Source organism: Pinus tabuliformis, chromosome 2_1, assembly GCF_031772625.1.
Source record: "Pinus tabuliformis cultivar Carrire ecotype Pingquan chromosome 2_1, CPIR1, whole genome shotgun sequence".
Classification (NCBI taxonomy): Eukaryota; Viridiplantae; Streptophyta; class Pinopsida; order Pinales; family Pinaceae; genus Pinus; species Pinus tabuliformis.
This window is the reverse complement of record NC_142299.1, coordinates 856,567,182-856,584,502: the sequence shown is the minus strand read 5'-3', so window position 1 is coordinate 856,584,502 and position 17,321 is coordinate 856,567,182. Positions and strand designations below refer to the sequence as shown.

General features: G+C 36.3%; 1 protein-coding gene and 1 pseudogene across 2 annotated transcripts in view; one reads left to right on the top strand and one right to left on the bottom strand.

Annotated features, from left to right (window-relative positions):
• Positions 1-9,582: 9,582 nt before the first annotated feature.
• LOC149203365 (RING-box protein 1a-like) overlaps positions 9,583-17,321 on the bottom strand; it is a 31,276-nt gene continuing 23,537 nt past the window's right edge. The window contains exons 4-5 of the mRNA XM_089401842.1: positions 9,841-9,912; positions 9,583-9,620 (exon numbers count right to left, since the gene is read on the bottom strand). Coding sequence (XP_089257968.1) covers positions 9,583-9,620; positions 9,841-9,912 — 110 coding nt within the window. The remainder of the gene's footprint in view (positions 9,621-9,840; positions 9,913-17,321) is intronic.
• Positions 10,125-17,211, top strand: LOC149203367 (putative glutamate carboxypeptidase LAMP1; annotated as a pseudogene). Its single transcript, XR_016253951.1, has 12 exons — positions 10,125-11,371; positions 13,444-13,511; positions 13,700-13,781; positions 13,873-13,964; positions 14,474-14,626; positions 14,730-14,804; positions 15,272-15,359; positions 15,460-15,543; positions 15,782-15,870; positions 16,205-16,333; positions 16,433-16,555; positions 16,658-17,211. The product of XR_016253951.1 is annotated as a putative glutamate carboxypeptidase LAMP1 (transcript).

The window sequence follows — 17,321 nt, the reverse complement described above, 5'->3', positions numbered from 1 at the left end:
GTTCCAATAATGAGCAAATTGAAAACATGTTCACCAAAACGCTTGGAAGAGAAAAGCTTGAAAGATTCAGAACGATGCTTGGACTCACCAACTTCCCTTCAGATTAAGGGGGGGGATGTTCACACCTAATCATAGGGATTGGGTGAACAACACTCTTCTCCATATGTTCCTATATTTCCTATAACTTTAAATGTATCTTGCAAAACATATAACATACCAAGAGCTCAATATCCATAAAAAGCCTCAAATGGGAGCATTTTCGTATGAAAGATATAATGGAGTCTATGTGCTTCGGCTCAGAGTTTTTTTTCCCAAGGGTGGAAATGAATCATATGGAGCCCCGATTATCTTTAGAAAAAGGACAATGATGTGGCATCAAATACTAGGGATACATAATAAGGACCTTGAAACATTATATGCTAAAGGTATGGTTAAAGTTTTGTTTGATTGCACTCTAGATTTCAATTTCTATTAATATTTCATATTTTGTAAACAAAACATAGTAACATTATGTGAATATTCTCCTTTTGAAAATGGCCAGGCTAGGCATTGTCTACCTTTTTCATCTCCATTTGACATTTGTCCATTTGTTTTTTGACACGGGTCAACTTTAACTTAGGAAAAAAAAGAATTAAACATCTTTTTGTAAAAGGGACCATTTTTCTAAATAAAATTTTCTTATATATAAATGAATGTTATAAATAATAATGAGGAACTTATCATGGAAGAACTTATTAGAATTTGAATAATCTCAAATCCCTAGGAAATTGGTGGGTGGGGATCCACATGGCACAAATCTAATTTTTTAGATTTATTAAAATTAAAGGACCATTTTGCTAAATAACATTTCCTTACATATAAATGGATGTTATAAATAATAATGAGGAACTTATCATTGAAGGAACTTATTAGAATTGGAATATTCTCAAATCCCTGGGAAATTGATGGGCGGGAGCCAAGTGACACAAATCTAATTTTTCAAATTTATTAAAAGTTAGTATAGCCTAACAAACACTGTAAAACACTATAGTCGTTAATAAAATTTCCCAAACTATAAATGCATATCATATACTTAGTAGGTACTCCAAATATCACATCAATTACATAACTCTCTTTCATTTAAACTAAATATTTCCATTCATAAATATATATTATAATTATTTTATTTTTTAAATATAATTATTTTTTTATGCTATATATAAAAAAAAAATTATGTTAATGAAATTCACCTTTAATTAGAATTATTTGAAAATTTTCACATTTAAATCTTTATATTGATAAAAACTTGACAACCTTACTTTTTACAATTATATTACATATTTAAATTACTAAGAAATAAGAAATAAATATACATCACTATGATATGACATTGAAAATAAAATATAAATAAGCAGAAAGTCATAAAAACTATTACAAGAAAAAGGTTCTTATTTTATTAAAATATAATGAAATATCTTCACCTTGGAATTAGGAAAGGTGCAAGGGTTTTACATAGGTTGATTCTAATACATGCAATCAAATGTTTTTTTATATATCATAAATAAAAACTAAATATATTCATTTTTAGGATGTGGTTATGGAGCTTTATGTTCAAAATCCATAATACCTATGATGTAGTGGGGAACAGACACCTTAAATTAAATTTGATTTAAACAAACCATTTTCGACATGGCATTTTACACTATTCGTGATTCTATGTATGACTATATTTTGTCTTTTAATCGTCTTCAATAATTAGTTTGAATAAAATTAAACTCAACCATTTTAGTAAATATTATTATTTAAAATATATTAGTTTCATATTTTTAAAATTTAAAAATATACAAATTTGTTAAATAACATTACAAAATTATTTTATTGATTTATGTATATTTATGGTTAGTATGTTTAATCATCAACCATTATTTATTGAAGCGACGATGTAATTTTGAATATGGTATTGAGTAGTAGCTACATGTCCCACAACCCTATAAATGATATAGGAAAGAAGTTCATGCATAGGTCATGATGAAAGTTATGAGTCATCTGAAGTAGCCTTGGCCATGGTTTGGGGAGGAAACCCAATCATCAATCAATAAAGATAGCTTCTAAAGGTAAAGGTACAGGAATGGGGATTTGAACCACCAATTGGACCTTTCTATGAAATGCTTTTCCTTTAAGAGAAAGTATGGAGTCCTCTAATAGAATCATCGAAAGAAGGTAGGAAGAGAACTGGGGAAGCTTAGAGACATATGCAGAATGAGAGGGAGAATGTGGGTGCTCCTTCAAGTGCTATCAAAACTTAAAAGTGAACTTTGCATCCGTGCCTAAAATAATATTCTTTCGAACATCATGCAATCTGACCACATATTTTATGAACACCTCCCATTTCCACTTTGAAATTGCAATAGACTATAGGAGTCCACCTGGATGCCTACACACTACATTTATCTATTGACAATCAAAACATCTAGCCACAAACTTTGCTACATCCTTATTTAGATTCAGCCCATAACAGAATTTCTTCATTGCAGTCAGCGTCTTCCGATAGCCTAGGTGCTTTGAATATGGTTTCACACGAAAATCCCTCAAGATCACCTTCTTGAGCTCATGATTGTCTGGCACATATATCTTATCTCTAAACCTGATCAAGCCACTACTGTAAGAAAATAGTCGACATCCTATGTACTTGCATTTATATCTATACTACTGCCTATACTTGTACCTATGTTATGTTGCAACCTGTGCATAATCTCCATGTACCTGATATTCCGTTAACCTACCTGCAAGACCCTATCCAACATATTTGTCCCATAGGAACTCCTAGCTGCTATATGAATTACCAGTATCTTCTTGCTAAGAGAATCTACCACCATGTTCTTCTTTCCTTTGATGTATTTGATCTCAAACTGGCCGCTCACTCCTCTATCCATTCAAACTAGCTACTCACTCCTCTATCCATTCAAACTTCTTACCTTTCCTCTGCAATAATGAAATAGGATAAGAAATTTGTGAGAAATTCCTAATGAGCCTCCTATAATAAATTACCAATCCCATGAAGGATCTCACCTCATCTACATTTCTAGGAGCTTCCCACTCCATGATAGCTTTTACCTTTTCTAGATCCATTGTTATGCTCTCCTTAGAGACAACATGTCAAAAGAAATGTACCTCAGTCTGAAAGAAATTGCAGTTGTTTAGTTTAGCATACAACTGATGCTCTCTCAACAACCTCAAGACTGCTGCCAAATTCTCAACATGATCTTCCTCATTTTTAGAATATACCAATATGTAATGAATGAACACAATAAAAACCTTGTCCAAATAAGGACGCAACACACTATTCATCAAACACATAAAGGTAGATGGATCATTGTTCAAGCCGAATGGATCTACAACAAATCCATAATTCCCATACCTGGTCCAAAGAGTTGTCTTGTAAATGTAATCCTCTTTAATGTGTACCTGATAGTAGGTGATAACTAGTACTCGTTGTCAACTCTATCTGCACCAACCAGAAAAGGTCCTACCAAAACCCACCCATGAAATGGCTGTCCTTGTCATTGACGATGGTCTTAGGAAGACCGTGTAGCCTGAAGATCTCTCTGAAGAATAGCTCAGTGACCTGTGTTGTTGTATAGTGTGGGGATATGGCAAAAAAGTGTGCGTACTCTATCAGTCGATCAACGACGACAAAGATACAATCCTTTCGCTATACCATGGGCAACCCTGTGATGAAGTCCATTGAAATACTCTCCCATTTCCCCTCTGGAATGGGAAGAGGTTGCAATAAACCCGTGGGATGGCTCATCTCTCCTTTGTTCCTCTGGCAAACATTGCACTCCCAGATGTGTTGGAGTACATCATCCTTGAGGCCCTTCCATGAGAACCTCTCTCTAATGGGCCTGTAGGTTTTGGTAAACCCCTCATGTCCTGCCAAAGGTGAATCATGTGATGCCTGGAGTATCTTCTTCTTGAGCTTCGACCCCTCACTTAAGAAGATCCGGTCCCTGTAATAGATGATCTCATCGACCACCCTGTACCTGTCATCTGCCACCTACCCATCCAAAACCTCACATGCAAACCTGTCCTTGGAGTACTCTACTAAGAGTCGAGCCCTCCAATCTGTATCCAAGCTCATAAGAGACAACGTGGCTGATCTACGTGAAAGGACATCTGCTACCACCTTGTTCTTACCCTTGACATACTCAATGTCAAAGTCATATGCTTGGATCTTACTGATCCACTTCTGCTACCTCTCCTGTAGCTTATTCTGCTCCAAAAAGAACTTGAGGCTCTTGTGATCAGTCCTCACCCTAAACCTTTTACCCACCAAATACTACCGGTACTTAGCCAATGCATGCATGATGGCCAACATCTCCTTGTCGTATATGGAATACAACCTCTTGTGCAGAAGGAGCTTCCGACTCTCAAAGGCTATAGAGTGACCTCCCTCCATCAATACTATGTCGATCCCCTCTCCCGACACGTCACACTCCAAAACAAATGGTTGTATGAAATTTGGTAATGCAAGCACTGGGCAGTTGTTCATACCCTCCTTGAGCTTATCGAAGGCTTGCTGCACTATATTTGACAAACAGAAAGCCCCCTTCCTCATCAAATATGTCAAGGGTGCAGCAAGCTGTGAGAAACCTTTGATGAACTTCTGGTAGTAAGTATAAATGCCAGTGAATCCTTGAAGTTCCGTCACATTTCTCGACTCTGGCCATTCTCTGATGGCCCTGATCTTCTCCTCATGGACCCTCACTCCATCTAACCCTATGATGTGTCCCAGATACAACATCTCTATCAACCCAAACTCACTTTTAGAGAGTTTGGGGTAGAACTGGGTGTACAAAGTGAAACATGTAGCTAATGGTAGTATTGAGAAGTACAAGTCCAAATTTGTGGCCAAAGGCTTCTAATAGGTGGAGGGGATTGATTATGAGGAGAAATTTTCCCCTGTGGCAAGATACTCATCTATCAGGACCATACTCTCATTGACAGCACAGTTTGGGTGGAGGATCCACCAAATGGGTGTGAAAACTTCCTTGCTCAAAGGAGTGGTTTAGGAAGAAATTTACGTAGATAAAACTCAAGGGTTTGGGACACTTTACAGGGAAACACATGTGTGTACACTCATAAGAGCCCACTATGGTCCTTAGTAGGCACCTCGTGCTTGGTACATTCGTATAGATTCTAACCTTAGTAGAGTGGGCTTCACTAAGAGTGAAGTAGATCCCAATGTCTACTAAATTTTGGTAGATGACATTCTTCTCATATTAGTTTTGTATGTTGATGATTCGATACTGACATGAGATGAGAGGTTGATCCAATATTGCAAGGAGGACCTCACAACAGATTTCAAGATGAAGGACATGGGTTTGATGCACTACTTTCTTAGCTTGGAGATGTGGTGGGGAGATGGAGAGCTATTTGGTCAATAATAGAAGTACACCTCTGAATTCCTTCATAGATTCCGTATGCATGATTGCAAACCCATATAAACTCCTCTAGCTACTAACTGGAGGAAATATAATGATTCTACAAGAGAGGTAGTAAATGCAACTATCTACAGATAGTTGGTAGGGTCCTTGATGTACATGGTGAAAAAAAGGACTATCATCTTTTTTACAGTTAATCAACTTAGTCAGTTTATGGTGTGGCCTTCCACGCTTCACTGGAAAGCAACAAAACATATTCTAAGATACCTCAGAGGCAGAATAGACTTGGTTTATAGTATAGGAAGACTGATGGAGTGAAACTCCAAGGCTTCACAGATGCAGATTAGGCAGGGAGAACCATAGATAGTAAGAGGACATCGAGAGTAGTCTTCAGTGTTGGGTTAACAGTAGTTTATTGTTATAGTAGGAAACAAAGATTTGTAGCACTTAGCTCAGTAGAGGTTGAGTATATGGTTTCTAGTCAAGTAAAATGCGAGAATATTTTGATGAGAAAGATCCTCGTTGATCTCTTTATTAATGGGATGGAGCCTACATTTATCAAGTGTGACAATTAGAGTTGTATAAAACTCTTTGAAAATCCAATGTTTTATGATAGGTACAATTAGGTACAATCGCCTAAGAAATTGTGTGCATAGGAGGATTTTTATGTTACAGTAAATTCCTATAGAGGAGCAGGATGTAGACATATTGAAAAACAATTTTTCAAGAGGTAAGTCTAAGTTCCATAAGAGAAGGATTGGGGTTGCTCAAAACCCATTTCTTTCTAAGAGGGAGTGTTAAATTGTAGCAAGAAAAGGATTCATTTGAATTGTTCCTTAGTCAAATGGAGAAATTTGAATTTCCACATCAGTAGGATGACTTGAGTTGCATTTAGCAAGAGTGACATGGCCAAGTGACTTAGTTAAGCCAATCAATTTGAGTTTGTGGACAAAAGTTAGAGTTTTGTATGAGTTGATTGATAAGATATAGCAATCTAGTAGATTTATAGTTAGTTAAAACTAGTTATATGAGCTATAATAATGAATAGAGTCAATATGAGTTTAGTTGAGTAGTTGTAATTGTTTTTTAACCCACTGATCTCTTAGTTAACTAGTCAATGTACTAAAAATAGCTCGTCATGCATGAAATTTGAATTGCCCAGTTTAGTGGAGGAAAAAATGGCATGAATGTAATTATTATTCTATACAAGTGAGTGTACAATGTTTGCATGTAGCAGGTGAGCGAATTTCCTCAAGAATTGCGTAAGGAAATAGTAGTTATCTATTCTTTAGGAGAAGGAATTGTGCAAGGAAATAGGAGGAATTTGGAGGCCTATTTTAGCTAAGTGTTGTTCATGTGGGAAAAGCAGGAGATTAGTATTGTAGTGCAGATTGAGATTCAATGATTGAAGTTGTCATTGTAATTGATCATTGTCTCATTTGATATAATAAAAACAAATTAATTTATGTAGTTGTTATGGAAGATAGAGGATATTATTTGGTGTTCAAAAGAGGGAAGGCTTATCTAGAGTGTGTTGTTGCTAGACAAGTAAAAGAAATGGTGTTTGGGTTAAAAATATTTACGAGCTAGAGGTGGATGCACGCATTGCATTGATTAGCAAGGAAGAACATGTTTAGGGCTGAGATGTTGGAGAGCTATGGCATAGGCGTGTGGGAGACCTACACTATGGAGTTTTGAAAATAATGAAATGGATCACCATTCAATTTCCAAGATTCATCATTGATCAACATGATGTCTGCAAGGGATTCACTCATAGGAAATATTTTAAATCCTCCTTCCAAGGCCGAGATAGTAGAGTTGAAGCCATCTTGCAGCGAGTTCGCTCATATGTGTGTGGAAAGAAACATGAGGCTTATTCAGAGTTTGTTTAATTTAAAGCCTTAGCTGAAAATGTAATTGGAAAGAAAATTAAATCCCTGAGAAGTGATAATTGAGGAGAGTATGTCTAATGCCTTCAAATAATTACGTGCCACGTAGATTATTAGAAGGGATTTGAATGCACTCACAACCCACAACAAAATGGGTGGCAGAGAGGAGGAATAGAGGCATGACCAAGGACTTTCATTATACTTATGGGATGATAAATAAACAATTCTTGGATGATACAAATGAAAAGACCTCCTTTCTATATATAGGAGTCTAAGGGGTCATAATATAATCAAAGCCGACATAACAATAATAATGTAAGGGCAGAATAATAACAATAGTGGGATTCTATGGGGCACAATAGTAACAATATCGGCACTACATTGGTACATCAATATAATAAGGGGGTTGTACTAATAACAATAAGGGGTTACCCTAGTAGTATAAGGGCCTAACATGCCTCACTCCTTCAAAAAGTGTTGTCCTCAATGCTTGAGTAGTTCTTGATGCTTCTGTAAAAAATTCTTGTCCTCCCATGTGGAATCTTCAGCGGGTAAGTTCTTCCACTTGATGAGATACTCCAAAATTCATCGATTTTGTAGTGGTTGGGTTCTTGTTTCTGTGACTACTCCAGGTTCCAATATGATTTTTCCTTCCTCTTCAATTTCTAGCAATATTGTTTGAATTGGGATCTTTTGCAACTTTCGAATAAGTGGCCATACTTCTTCATCCCTTTCCATTCATCCATTGCTTCGTTTATCCAATCTCGTTGAACAATAGAAATAGCACAAAACAATGCTTCGTCATCCTCATCCTTTCTTGAGAGTGCATATGCAACAAAATTTTGCTTCCATTTTCTATAGATGATGTCAAAGTCATAACCCATCATATTTGTGACACATTTTTTCTATTCTTTTAAAAATAATAGTTGTTCTAAAAGGTATTTAAGACAATCATGACCCATTTTTACCTTCAAGTGTCTTCCCATTTGGTAAGGTTGCCATTTCTTAAGTGCTTCCTTCTCATAAATAGCTTGCTTGAGATGTAGCAGTAAAATTACCCAATCACCTACATCAAAACATTTTTCACTATGATGTTGATCTACCTGTTGCTTCATTCAATTTCTCACCAAAGTGGTGTTATCCTTTAAAAGTTGGAGAACTTGTTGTTGATGCTCAATGTGATCTTTCTCTGCTTGAACCTTTTTCTTCTTGATATGTCCTTCCATCTTGATTGTTTGAAGAGTGGTAATTTTGACCAATGAATTACAATATATGGTTGGATTCATTTCTTCCGATGTGATCTTTCACTTCTTGCACCTTTTTCTTCTTGATATGTCCTTCTATCTTGAGAGTTTGAAGAGTGGTAATTCTTGCCAATGCTTTAAAAGATATGGTCTGATTCATTTCTTCTTTCTCTAGTGTTGGGTCCTAATGTATATCCCCTCCTTTTGATGTTTCTTGATCCTTTTCTTCCTCCTCTTCATACTCTATGTAAAATAATTTCTTCTCATCACACTTATGACCTTTAGTGCATTTTCTTTCACAATTGCAACAAAGCCCTTTTTCTCTTTTCTCTTCCAATTGTTGTGGTGTAACCTTTGTAGGTTGTGGAAGGCTAACAGAAACAACACTTCCATCTTTATAGTTATGAGGTGTAGACTTCCTTGTTGCCATAATTTTACTTTCCACTATGTACACAAAGCCCTTTTACTCTTTCCTCTTTCATATGGATTTTTTCTCTCCAAAAGAATTATGTCATTAATAAATTTAAAGAATTTAAAGCTCATGTAAGAATGTTGAAGAAAGAAGATGATGGAGTGTTTCACGAAAATGAAAGAATTTCATAAAAACATGGAATATCAAGGAAAAAGAATGCCCCATGCACACATCAATGTAACTAAGCTAGAGAAATAGTGAATAAGATATTAATATAAAATGCTAGAGAAATAGTGAATAAGACATTAATATAAAATGCAAGGCAATTTCTTTTGCGAAAATGAAAGAATTTCATAAAAAACATGGAATATCAAGGAACAAGAATACTCCATGCACACATGAATTTAACAAAGCTAGTGAATATACTGCATGTTACATTGTAAATTGTTTTTTATAATAAATCATTTTCAAAAAATACGTCACATTATTAATAAGAAAACTTTAAATTATGAAAACAAACAAACCAACCAATTATATATTTGATTTACAAACCAACAACATTATACAAATGAATTTAGAAAGAAAAAAATAAGACACTGGTGGTGATCACAGCTTTAATGTCCATATTTCTGGAACTCCCACTCACTATTATCTGCACCAATATATACATAGTGAGGTGTAAAATAAAAGTTCAAATGAATCTTCAAAGTAAACTTCCTCTCTCATTGTCCAACCAAAAATAAAGTGAACAGAAAAAAAACTAACCATAATTTTCCTTAAAAAGATTCATGTTTCCATTTCAAAATAATTTCACTCTACTAAAATGCAACCCTAAAGATTAATTGCACAAGAGGGAAGTTTAGAATACATACATAATGGGCAGACTTGTCTTGTCTTAAGCCACCGACTTATGCAGTGAAAATGAAAGGCATGATTGCAGGTTCCTGTTTCAAATGTAAAAAAAAACATATAAAACTTTGATAACCTAGAGCTTAAGCCAATAATAATAATAATATTATTATTACGCCGTAAGGCGTTCCCCTCTGAAATCAACCTCCCAAAATGTCTTCGTGTCGTAATCGTAGCCCTTAGATCTAGTGTTAGACGATTGGAGAAAAATGAACCGTTGATTAAGAGGTTAAAGTTTTTTAGGGTTTAGAGGGTGTTGAGGGGGCGGCGGCGGACCTGCAGAGGCGGACCTGCATGAGGGCGGTGTACTGGATACTAGGCAACCTCTATCGTTTTTGTAAACATCAACTGGCCGTCTTGTGTTAATACAGGATGAATTGGGCATTTCAGTTGGGCACTTGGTGAACAGAAAAAGCAGAGTAGCGTTATTCAGAAGCAAGTTATCAATGGGATTATGGAAGTATTCACTACGGGAAGAGCCTCTCCTTGTTCAGGATTCCAATCCATCTTCATCCAGATGGACTCTGCACCGTTCCAAGCTGTTCTGCGGGATATATACCGCCTTTCTCCTCGCTGCAGCCATGCTCGTCCCCTTCAGTACTCGAATACTCGAAATACCCATCAAGGCCAAGACCACCATCAGCGCCGAGGACTATCACAGACTGTTCTTGAAGATGAGATGCAACGACACCATAGCTCAACATCTCAAGGTCATCACCCAAGAACCCCATGTGGCCAGCACCCCTGAAAACTTTGCCACAGCAGACTATGTTCTCTCCACTTTTCATAATTCTGGTCTGGATGCTCATTACACAGATTATGAAGTTCTGCTGACTTATCCTCTGTCAAGGTCTTTATCCCTCGCATTACCGCAGGGGGAGGTCATCCAGCTAAAACTGAAGGAGCAGGAAATAGAAAGCGATCCTTCCACCAAGAACGCCAAAGTCATTCCCACCTTTCATTCTTACTCTCCATCCGCAGACATTTCTGCAGAAGTGGTGTTTGTCAACTATGGCAGAGAAGAGGACTACTCCACTCTCAGAGACATGGGATTGGATGCTAAAGGTGCCATTGTTATCGCAAAATATGGAAAAAGTTTCAGAGGAGATATCGTAGAGATTGCTGCAGGAGCTGGAGCAGTTGGAGTTATGATATATTCTGATCCTCGAGACTATGGAGGGAACAGAACACAAGGATACTATCCAGACTCTACATGGTTACCTCCATCTGGAGTTCAACGAGGTTCTATTTATCAAGAAATTGGGGATCCTAACGCCCGGTTGGCCCAGTCTCCCTGATTCAGAACGCTTATCAGTAGATGATCCCAGGACTAAACTGCCTACGATTCCATCGATTCCAATATCAGCGGAGGATGCCACAACCATAATGAAGTCGCTTGGTGGCCCTGTTGCTCCTGCTGATTGGCATGGTGCTCTGGACTTGCCTGCATATCGCCTTGGTGGGGGACCAAGCATTCTCAATCTTCATTACAAGGTAAGCATGCCCATCTTTATTCAATCTAACCCTGCATCCCTTCTGTAGCCCCAAAATCATACATCTTAGTTTTCCACAATAAGGATTTTACGCAACTTCTTGCTTCAAACCCCCTAAAAAGACACGATGAATCCTCCCAATTGGAAGATCTTGCTTCTGTTTCAAACCAGCGGGCAGGGGACAAGCACTACCCCGTTTTTGTCCGAGGATTGAATTTGAAACTGCTGGGAAGAGTTGCTCAAACCGCATCTCCTTAAAAACTAGCTTCTGTTTCAATTATTTTTTTCCTGCACGGAAAGAACCCAAATTTTAGCCGGGAATGCACCAATATGATTTTTCCAGACAGAAAGCTACCAAATATAATAATCTCTTACCAATTTACGGCTGGAGAGCAGCCCAACCAACAATTCTGTTTCAAAATCAATCCTTAATTTTAAGGAGAAAGCCATCCAGTTTTGTTTATTCTCAGTCCTAAATTTTATTTATTCTTAGTCCTGTTCTCTATCCTATTTATTCCAAGTTTTATGTGTCTTTGATGATGGTGGAGTATCTGAACTCTACACAATTTGCATTAATAACACAATCTTTTTTTTTTTTAATCTGGATTGAAACCACCCAATTTTTTCCTGACATTGAAATCAAGATTAATTTTCTAAATTGCTTACCCAAATTTTGGCAACGATTGAAATTGAAAATTTTGAGAGGAGTGGCCTTAAGGTAGAACAAATGAGTTGGCTAAGAAGAACCAAATATAATAAACTCTTACCAATCTAATGCTAGATAGCAGCCCAACTAACTCTTTAATTTAGAAGAAACATTTATTAGAATGCTAATATATAATTGAAATTAACAATTGAAACTAAGAACTGAATTCTTAACAGTTGAATCTAAAGGCGTGATTTACTCTCTAAAAAGTTAAAATTTGTAGGGTTTAATTAGATAACAATCTAAAATTTTTGAAATTTTTATAGTAATATTATCAGACATTTATTTTTGAAATTTTTAGAGTAATATTATCAAACAATTATAATTGCCATTTTCAGGAATATTAAAATTTGTTAAATTTTATACTTCAAAATAAATATGTTTCTATCATTTATAATTGCCATTTTCAGGGATATTAAAATTTGTCAAATTTTATACCTCAAAATAAGTATGTTTCTGTCAATTTTTCCATGATTTCCAACGCCCTTGCTCAGAACTGCTAACATCCTGGAGGAGCCTATTGAATCCAATACCATGTTGAAAAGTGGATAAACTAAGAATTAAACATAGTACTTGCTCTTACTCTATCACTGATTATATGCCCCTTTCATCATTTCTTTTAACAATTCATCTAATTTAAAGGTGTAGATAGCTAGCGTCCTGTAACACTGAAAGTACAATATTACGCTATAGTTTCATTGAGGAGCTTCCTATTTTTCTAAAAACTGGTGTGGATAGTTAGCTTTCTGTTACACACAAAGCATAATATTAGGCTATGCTTATACAGAGGGGCTTCGTATTATTCTGAAAAGTGTCTTCTGAGAAAGATTTCGGAGTAGCAAGGCTGCAAAAGACATTACTTTGGCGATATGAAGAAGCAGAAAACCGCACAAGGCCAGCAAAATTCGACGACCGGAATAAGAGAAAAGACAGTGAGATTATCAGAATCTCCGAAGTAGGAGGAGATTAGAATTTTCATGAGATATAAATTCCATTACTCATGAAAGGCTCGGCTATTTGCTTCCATGAGACTGCCTTCTCCAAACAAGATTTAGAACTTAGGCCCCCTCAACGGAACCATTAGTTTAGGACATATGTAGTGATATGTGCATATTTCATAACCAGTTAGAAGCATGGTGTTTAGCACTCTCCTTAAAGTACATTTTATATTTGGGTGAGAAGCTATGAAATCTATACTTATTTTTCTTTAATGGAAATCTTACATTCTGGTGATTTTAGATCAAATTCACACTGTATAACAGCTGTCTTTCCTCTCATGTAATGTTTGTTGCAATTAATCTGAATATCTTTGTAGTTCTGATACAAGGCAGAGATCCTTACATATTGATGTTTGATTGTAATTTCAGTCAAATCATACCATTGCCCCAATTCGAGATGTATTTGGACTCATAAAAGGTTCGGAGGAGCCTAACAGGTATGGATCACCTTCTGGGACTTTAACTTCATGAGTGTATCAATGCATGTCCATTCATGGAGCGTATTTTAACGCTGAAACAATGGTTAATATCATCTAACTCCTGTTGCAAGTCTTCACTAAATATATTACAGCTTGAAATACTGTAGCTATTGATATAAGAAAAAGATATCTTTGGTGATAAGCAGGTATGTTTTGCTGGGTAACCACCGCGATGCATGGACTTTTGGTGCCTGTGACCCGAATAGCGGAACTGCAACCCTTCTGGAAGTCTGAATCATTGCTAGCTTAATCCCCCTTCTTTTCTAACCTATTTCTATTCGTAAAGATATCCAAGTTAACCACTCTCTGTCTTGTTCAGATATCTCAGAGACTAGGGAAGTTGCTAAAACAGGGTTGGCAGCCAAAGAGAAGTATACTATTGTGTAACTGGATGCAGAGGAATACGCATTGGTAAGAACTTGTATTTACTTTATGAAGAGTGGAGGAATATGATGTTCTGGCAATCGGTATTTCATCCCAATTATGTTCTGGGGCTCTGTTTTTGACGGTTATCTGATCCATGAATAAATATGGTAGTTTAGATTAAGATAGAGGAGGTATGTGTCAAGGATATCCATTTGGGATTCCAAAAATATAATTATAGCTACTCATTGTACCAAGAGAAGAGTCTATATCGATGGGTAAGTTTAACTAGTCTCTAGTAGTAGTAATATTACTACTACTAAATATTTGTTTAATTATGGATTAGCTGTAGGTGTCCTGTTCCCTTTACTCTTTTAAATTCCCCACAAAGTTCACATTGAAAAAAAAAATATATATATATATATATATATAGATTAATCCAAAAAAGTTCTGAAAATTTTACTACTTTTCTCTTTCTATGTTAAATAAATGTGATTAACACAAAACTTAGAATCTTTCTGAGATATATGCTATTTATCAACCAATAAAAATTGCAGATTGGATCCACGGAATGGGTGGAGCAGAACTATGATTTACTGTTCTCATCAGCCGTGGCATATCTCAATGTTGATGAGGCTGTCAAGGGCCCGGGGTTTAAACTTCAATCAACACCCCAACTTGACGATTTTATTCAGGATATAGCTAAAGAGGTCAGTTGGATATTTTATTCAAGTGGGTCTATTCTACTTTCCACTGTCAGTAAAATACTGATCGTTATACTTTGAATTGATTATTATACTCTGATTTGCAAAGGTGGAAGATCCAGACAATCCTGGAAAGACAATCTATGAATCATGGGCTTCTTCCAGCCAAGATTCCCGTCCTCCTGTAAGTGTTCATGTTTTGTTTCATTACCTTATCCTTCAATTAATGATATGATAAGTAAGATTACATCTCACTGGTTTTAAATTAATATGATTAATCTGATTCTGATTAATCTTGGCTTCTTCCAGCCAAGATTCCCATCCTTCTGTAAGTCCTCATGTTTTGTTTCATGACTTTATGCTTCAATTAATGATAAGGATAAGTAAGATTACATCTCATTGGTTTTAAATCAATATGATTAATCTGATTCCCTATCAGAAGGAAATTTGGCAAATATTAAGTACCACACAGTAAGTCAATGATTAGTTTTGGTTTACTCTCTTTTCATCTGGTCAAATTGAATATCACATTATTCTCATCGGATTTGACTACATGGTGCTTAATATTTGCCCATAAAAATCGGGTATTGCTGTAAATTGCCAATAAAAATTGGGTATTGCTGTAAAGAGCTTACTAAATTTCCATCTCAGATTAAAAGGTTAGGTGGAGGGGGATCCGATTATGCCCCATTTGTGCAGCATGCCGGAATTCCAGGCACTGACTTCACCTTTGGAGAAGGTAAAGAAATCACAGTCATAGAATACAGGAAATTGAAATTAAATACAAATAGAGAGATCAACAAGTTATTGTACTTATTTCTACAATGTATTGATGATAGACTTTCCGGCATATCATTCTCTGTATGATGATTACATGTGGATGGAAAAATATGGCGACCCGCATTTTCATAGGCATGTTGCACGTAAGTACATTGTCAACGTTCCATACATTGCCCTCTGGCAAGGAATATCAGCCATGCACAAGTTGTGTGGATCCAAAGGCTTACAGGTTGCAGTAACATACATCCCACAGCACAACCTGTAAAGTCTTAGTATCTGTGCAATTTGTTCATGGCAGACATCCCTAGCCCCTTTGAAGATGGTCGGAGAGTTAAATTTAATGATTATAATCAAACATTTGATTTTCTACCTATTGTCCAGTGGGAGCAATGTGGGGTCTAACAGCGCTCAAGCTAGCGGATGCAAAGGTTCTCCCTTTCAACTATACAACGTATGCCGACAATCTGCAGGTAGGAAAGATGTTGGATTAGTTTAAATGAAGACTTTGTCTTTTTTATAAACAAATATATTAAAAAACCAGCAAAAATTCATGTTAAGTTTTTCATTTTAAATAAATAAAATCTAAACCTAACATAAATTCATCTGCTGTTCTGAACATAAATGGCAGCAAAGTGTTTGTTAACTCTTTTCTAATTGATAGTAGGAAGTTTTGTTCAGTCTAATTCTAATTGATACCATATGCTATAAATCAACTGCTTATACTTGGCAAATTAGTATCAGAAGATGCAAATTTTGAAAATCCATTGAAAATTCTTTGACATATTTGGCCTGTAATTGGGACAGTTGTATGTGGATACATTAGAATCACAGTTAAGCTCTGTCGATGCACCTTGCTTCGTGTCTACAAATCCATTGCATAAGTCCATTGCTGAGCTCAGAAAAGCTGCGTTGCAGATTAAGAAAAAAGCACAGGTTTGGTTTCTTCTTCAAAACCCCTGCAAGAGATATAAAGGCCTTTAAATTTTTGGATGGTAATTGATTAGGTACAACTTTATAATGCTCTAAATTCAGGAACTGGAGGCTCTTGAGGATGAAAGTGCAGAGCTGAGGAGCTTGAATGACCATCTTGTAATGGCAGAGCGTGCATTTACAGACGCAGATGGGCTGCCTGGTTCGCCTTGGTATAAGCACTTGGTAAAGGACATATGTTCAAAATATATGATTGCTGTGTTTGTGATGTTTCTTAAATGCAAGGTTATTAAAACAGAGTTGCACATATGTTTGGCTCGCATGCAGGTATATGGGCCGTCTAAAATCAACAAGTATGGGACAACAGCGTTTCCTGGTATAAGTGACTTGCTTGCGCTTGTAGCAGGTGATGAGGCCAATCATAGTGGTGATGGGTGGGCTGGTGTACAGCACCAAATATGGAGGGTGTCAAGAGCAATCAGCCGTGTAGCTCTGGTCATTCATGGGGAGCTCAGTTGATTTGGTCATTTTCAAGCTGTTATGAGTTGAGTCTCTATTCAAAATGTTCCCAGGGGGGTAAACAAAGGCAATGGCACATGAGATGCCATAAGGCCAGTGGGATTGATACCATAAGGCCCATCATCATGTTAGCTTAGGAACTAACAAAATGAGAGTAAAACTACGTATCTCTGGTTTTCGATAAATCATCAGGTTAGATGGGGCACTGGGGCAAACAAGATCAGAGTAAAACTATGTCTCTAGTTTTCCTTATGTATGGTTTAGTACGTCATAAACAAGAAAGCTATTAAAATTGTAATCAGCATATTATAAGGTTACAATAATTAGAATCAAGCTAACGATCTTGTGTTGTCATTTTGTAATATCCCAGCATTATCATCATAAATATATTGCCTTGTTTTCTCCGACAACCAACAATCAGAATATTAATTTATGATGGAGAGAGATTTTTACATATGCAAAACAATTATTA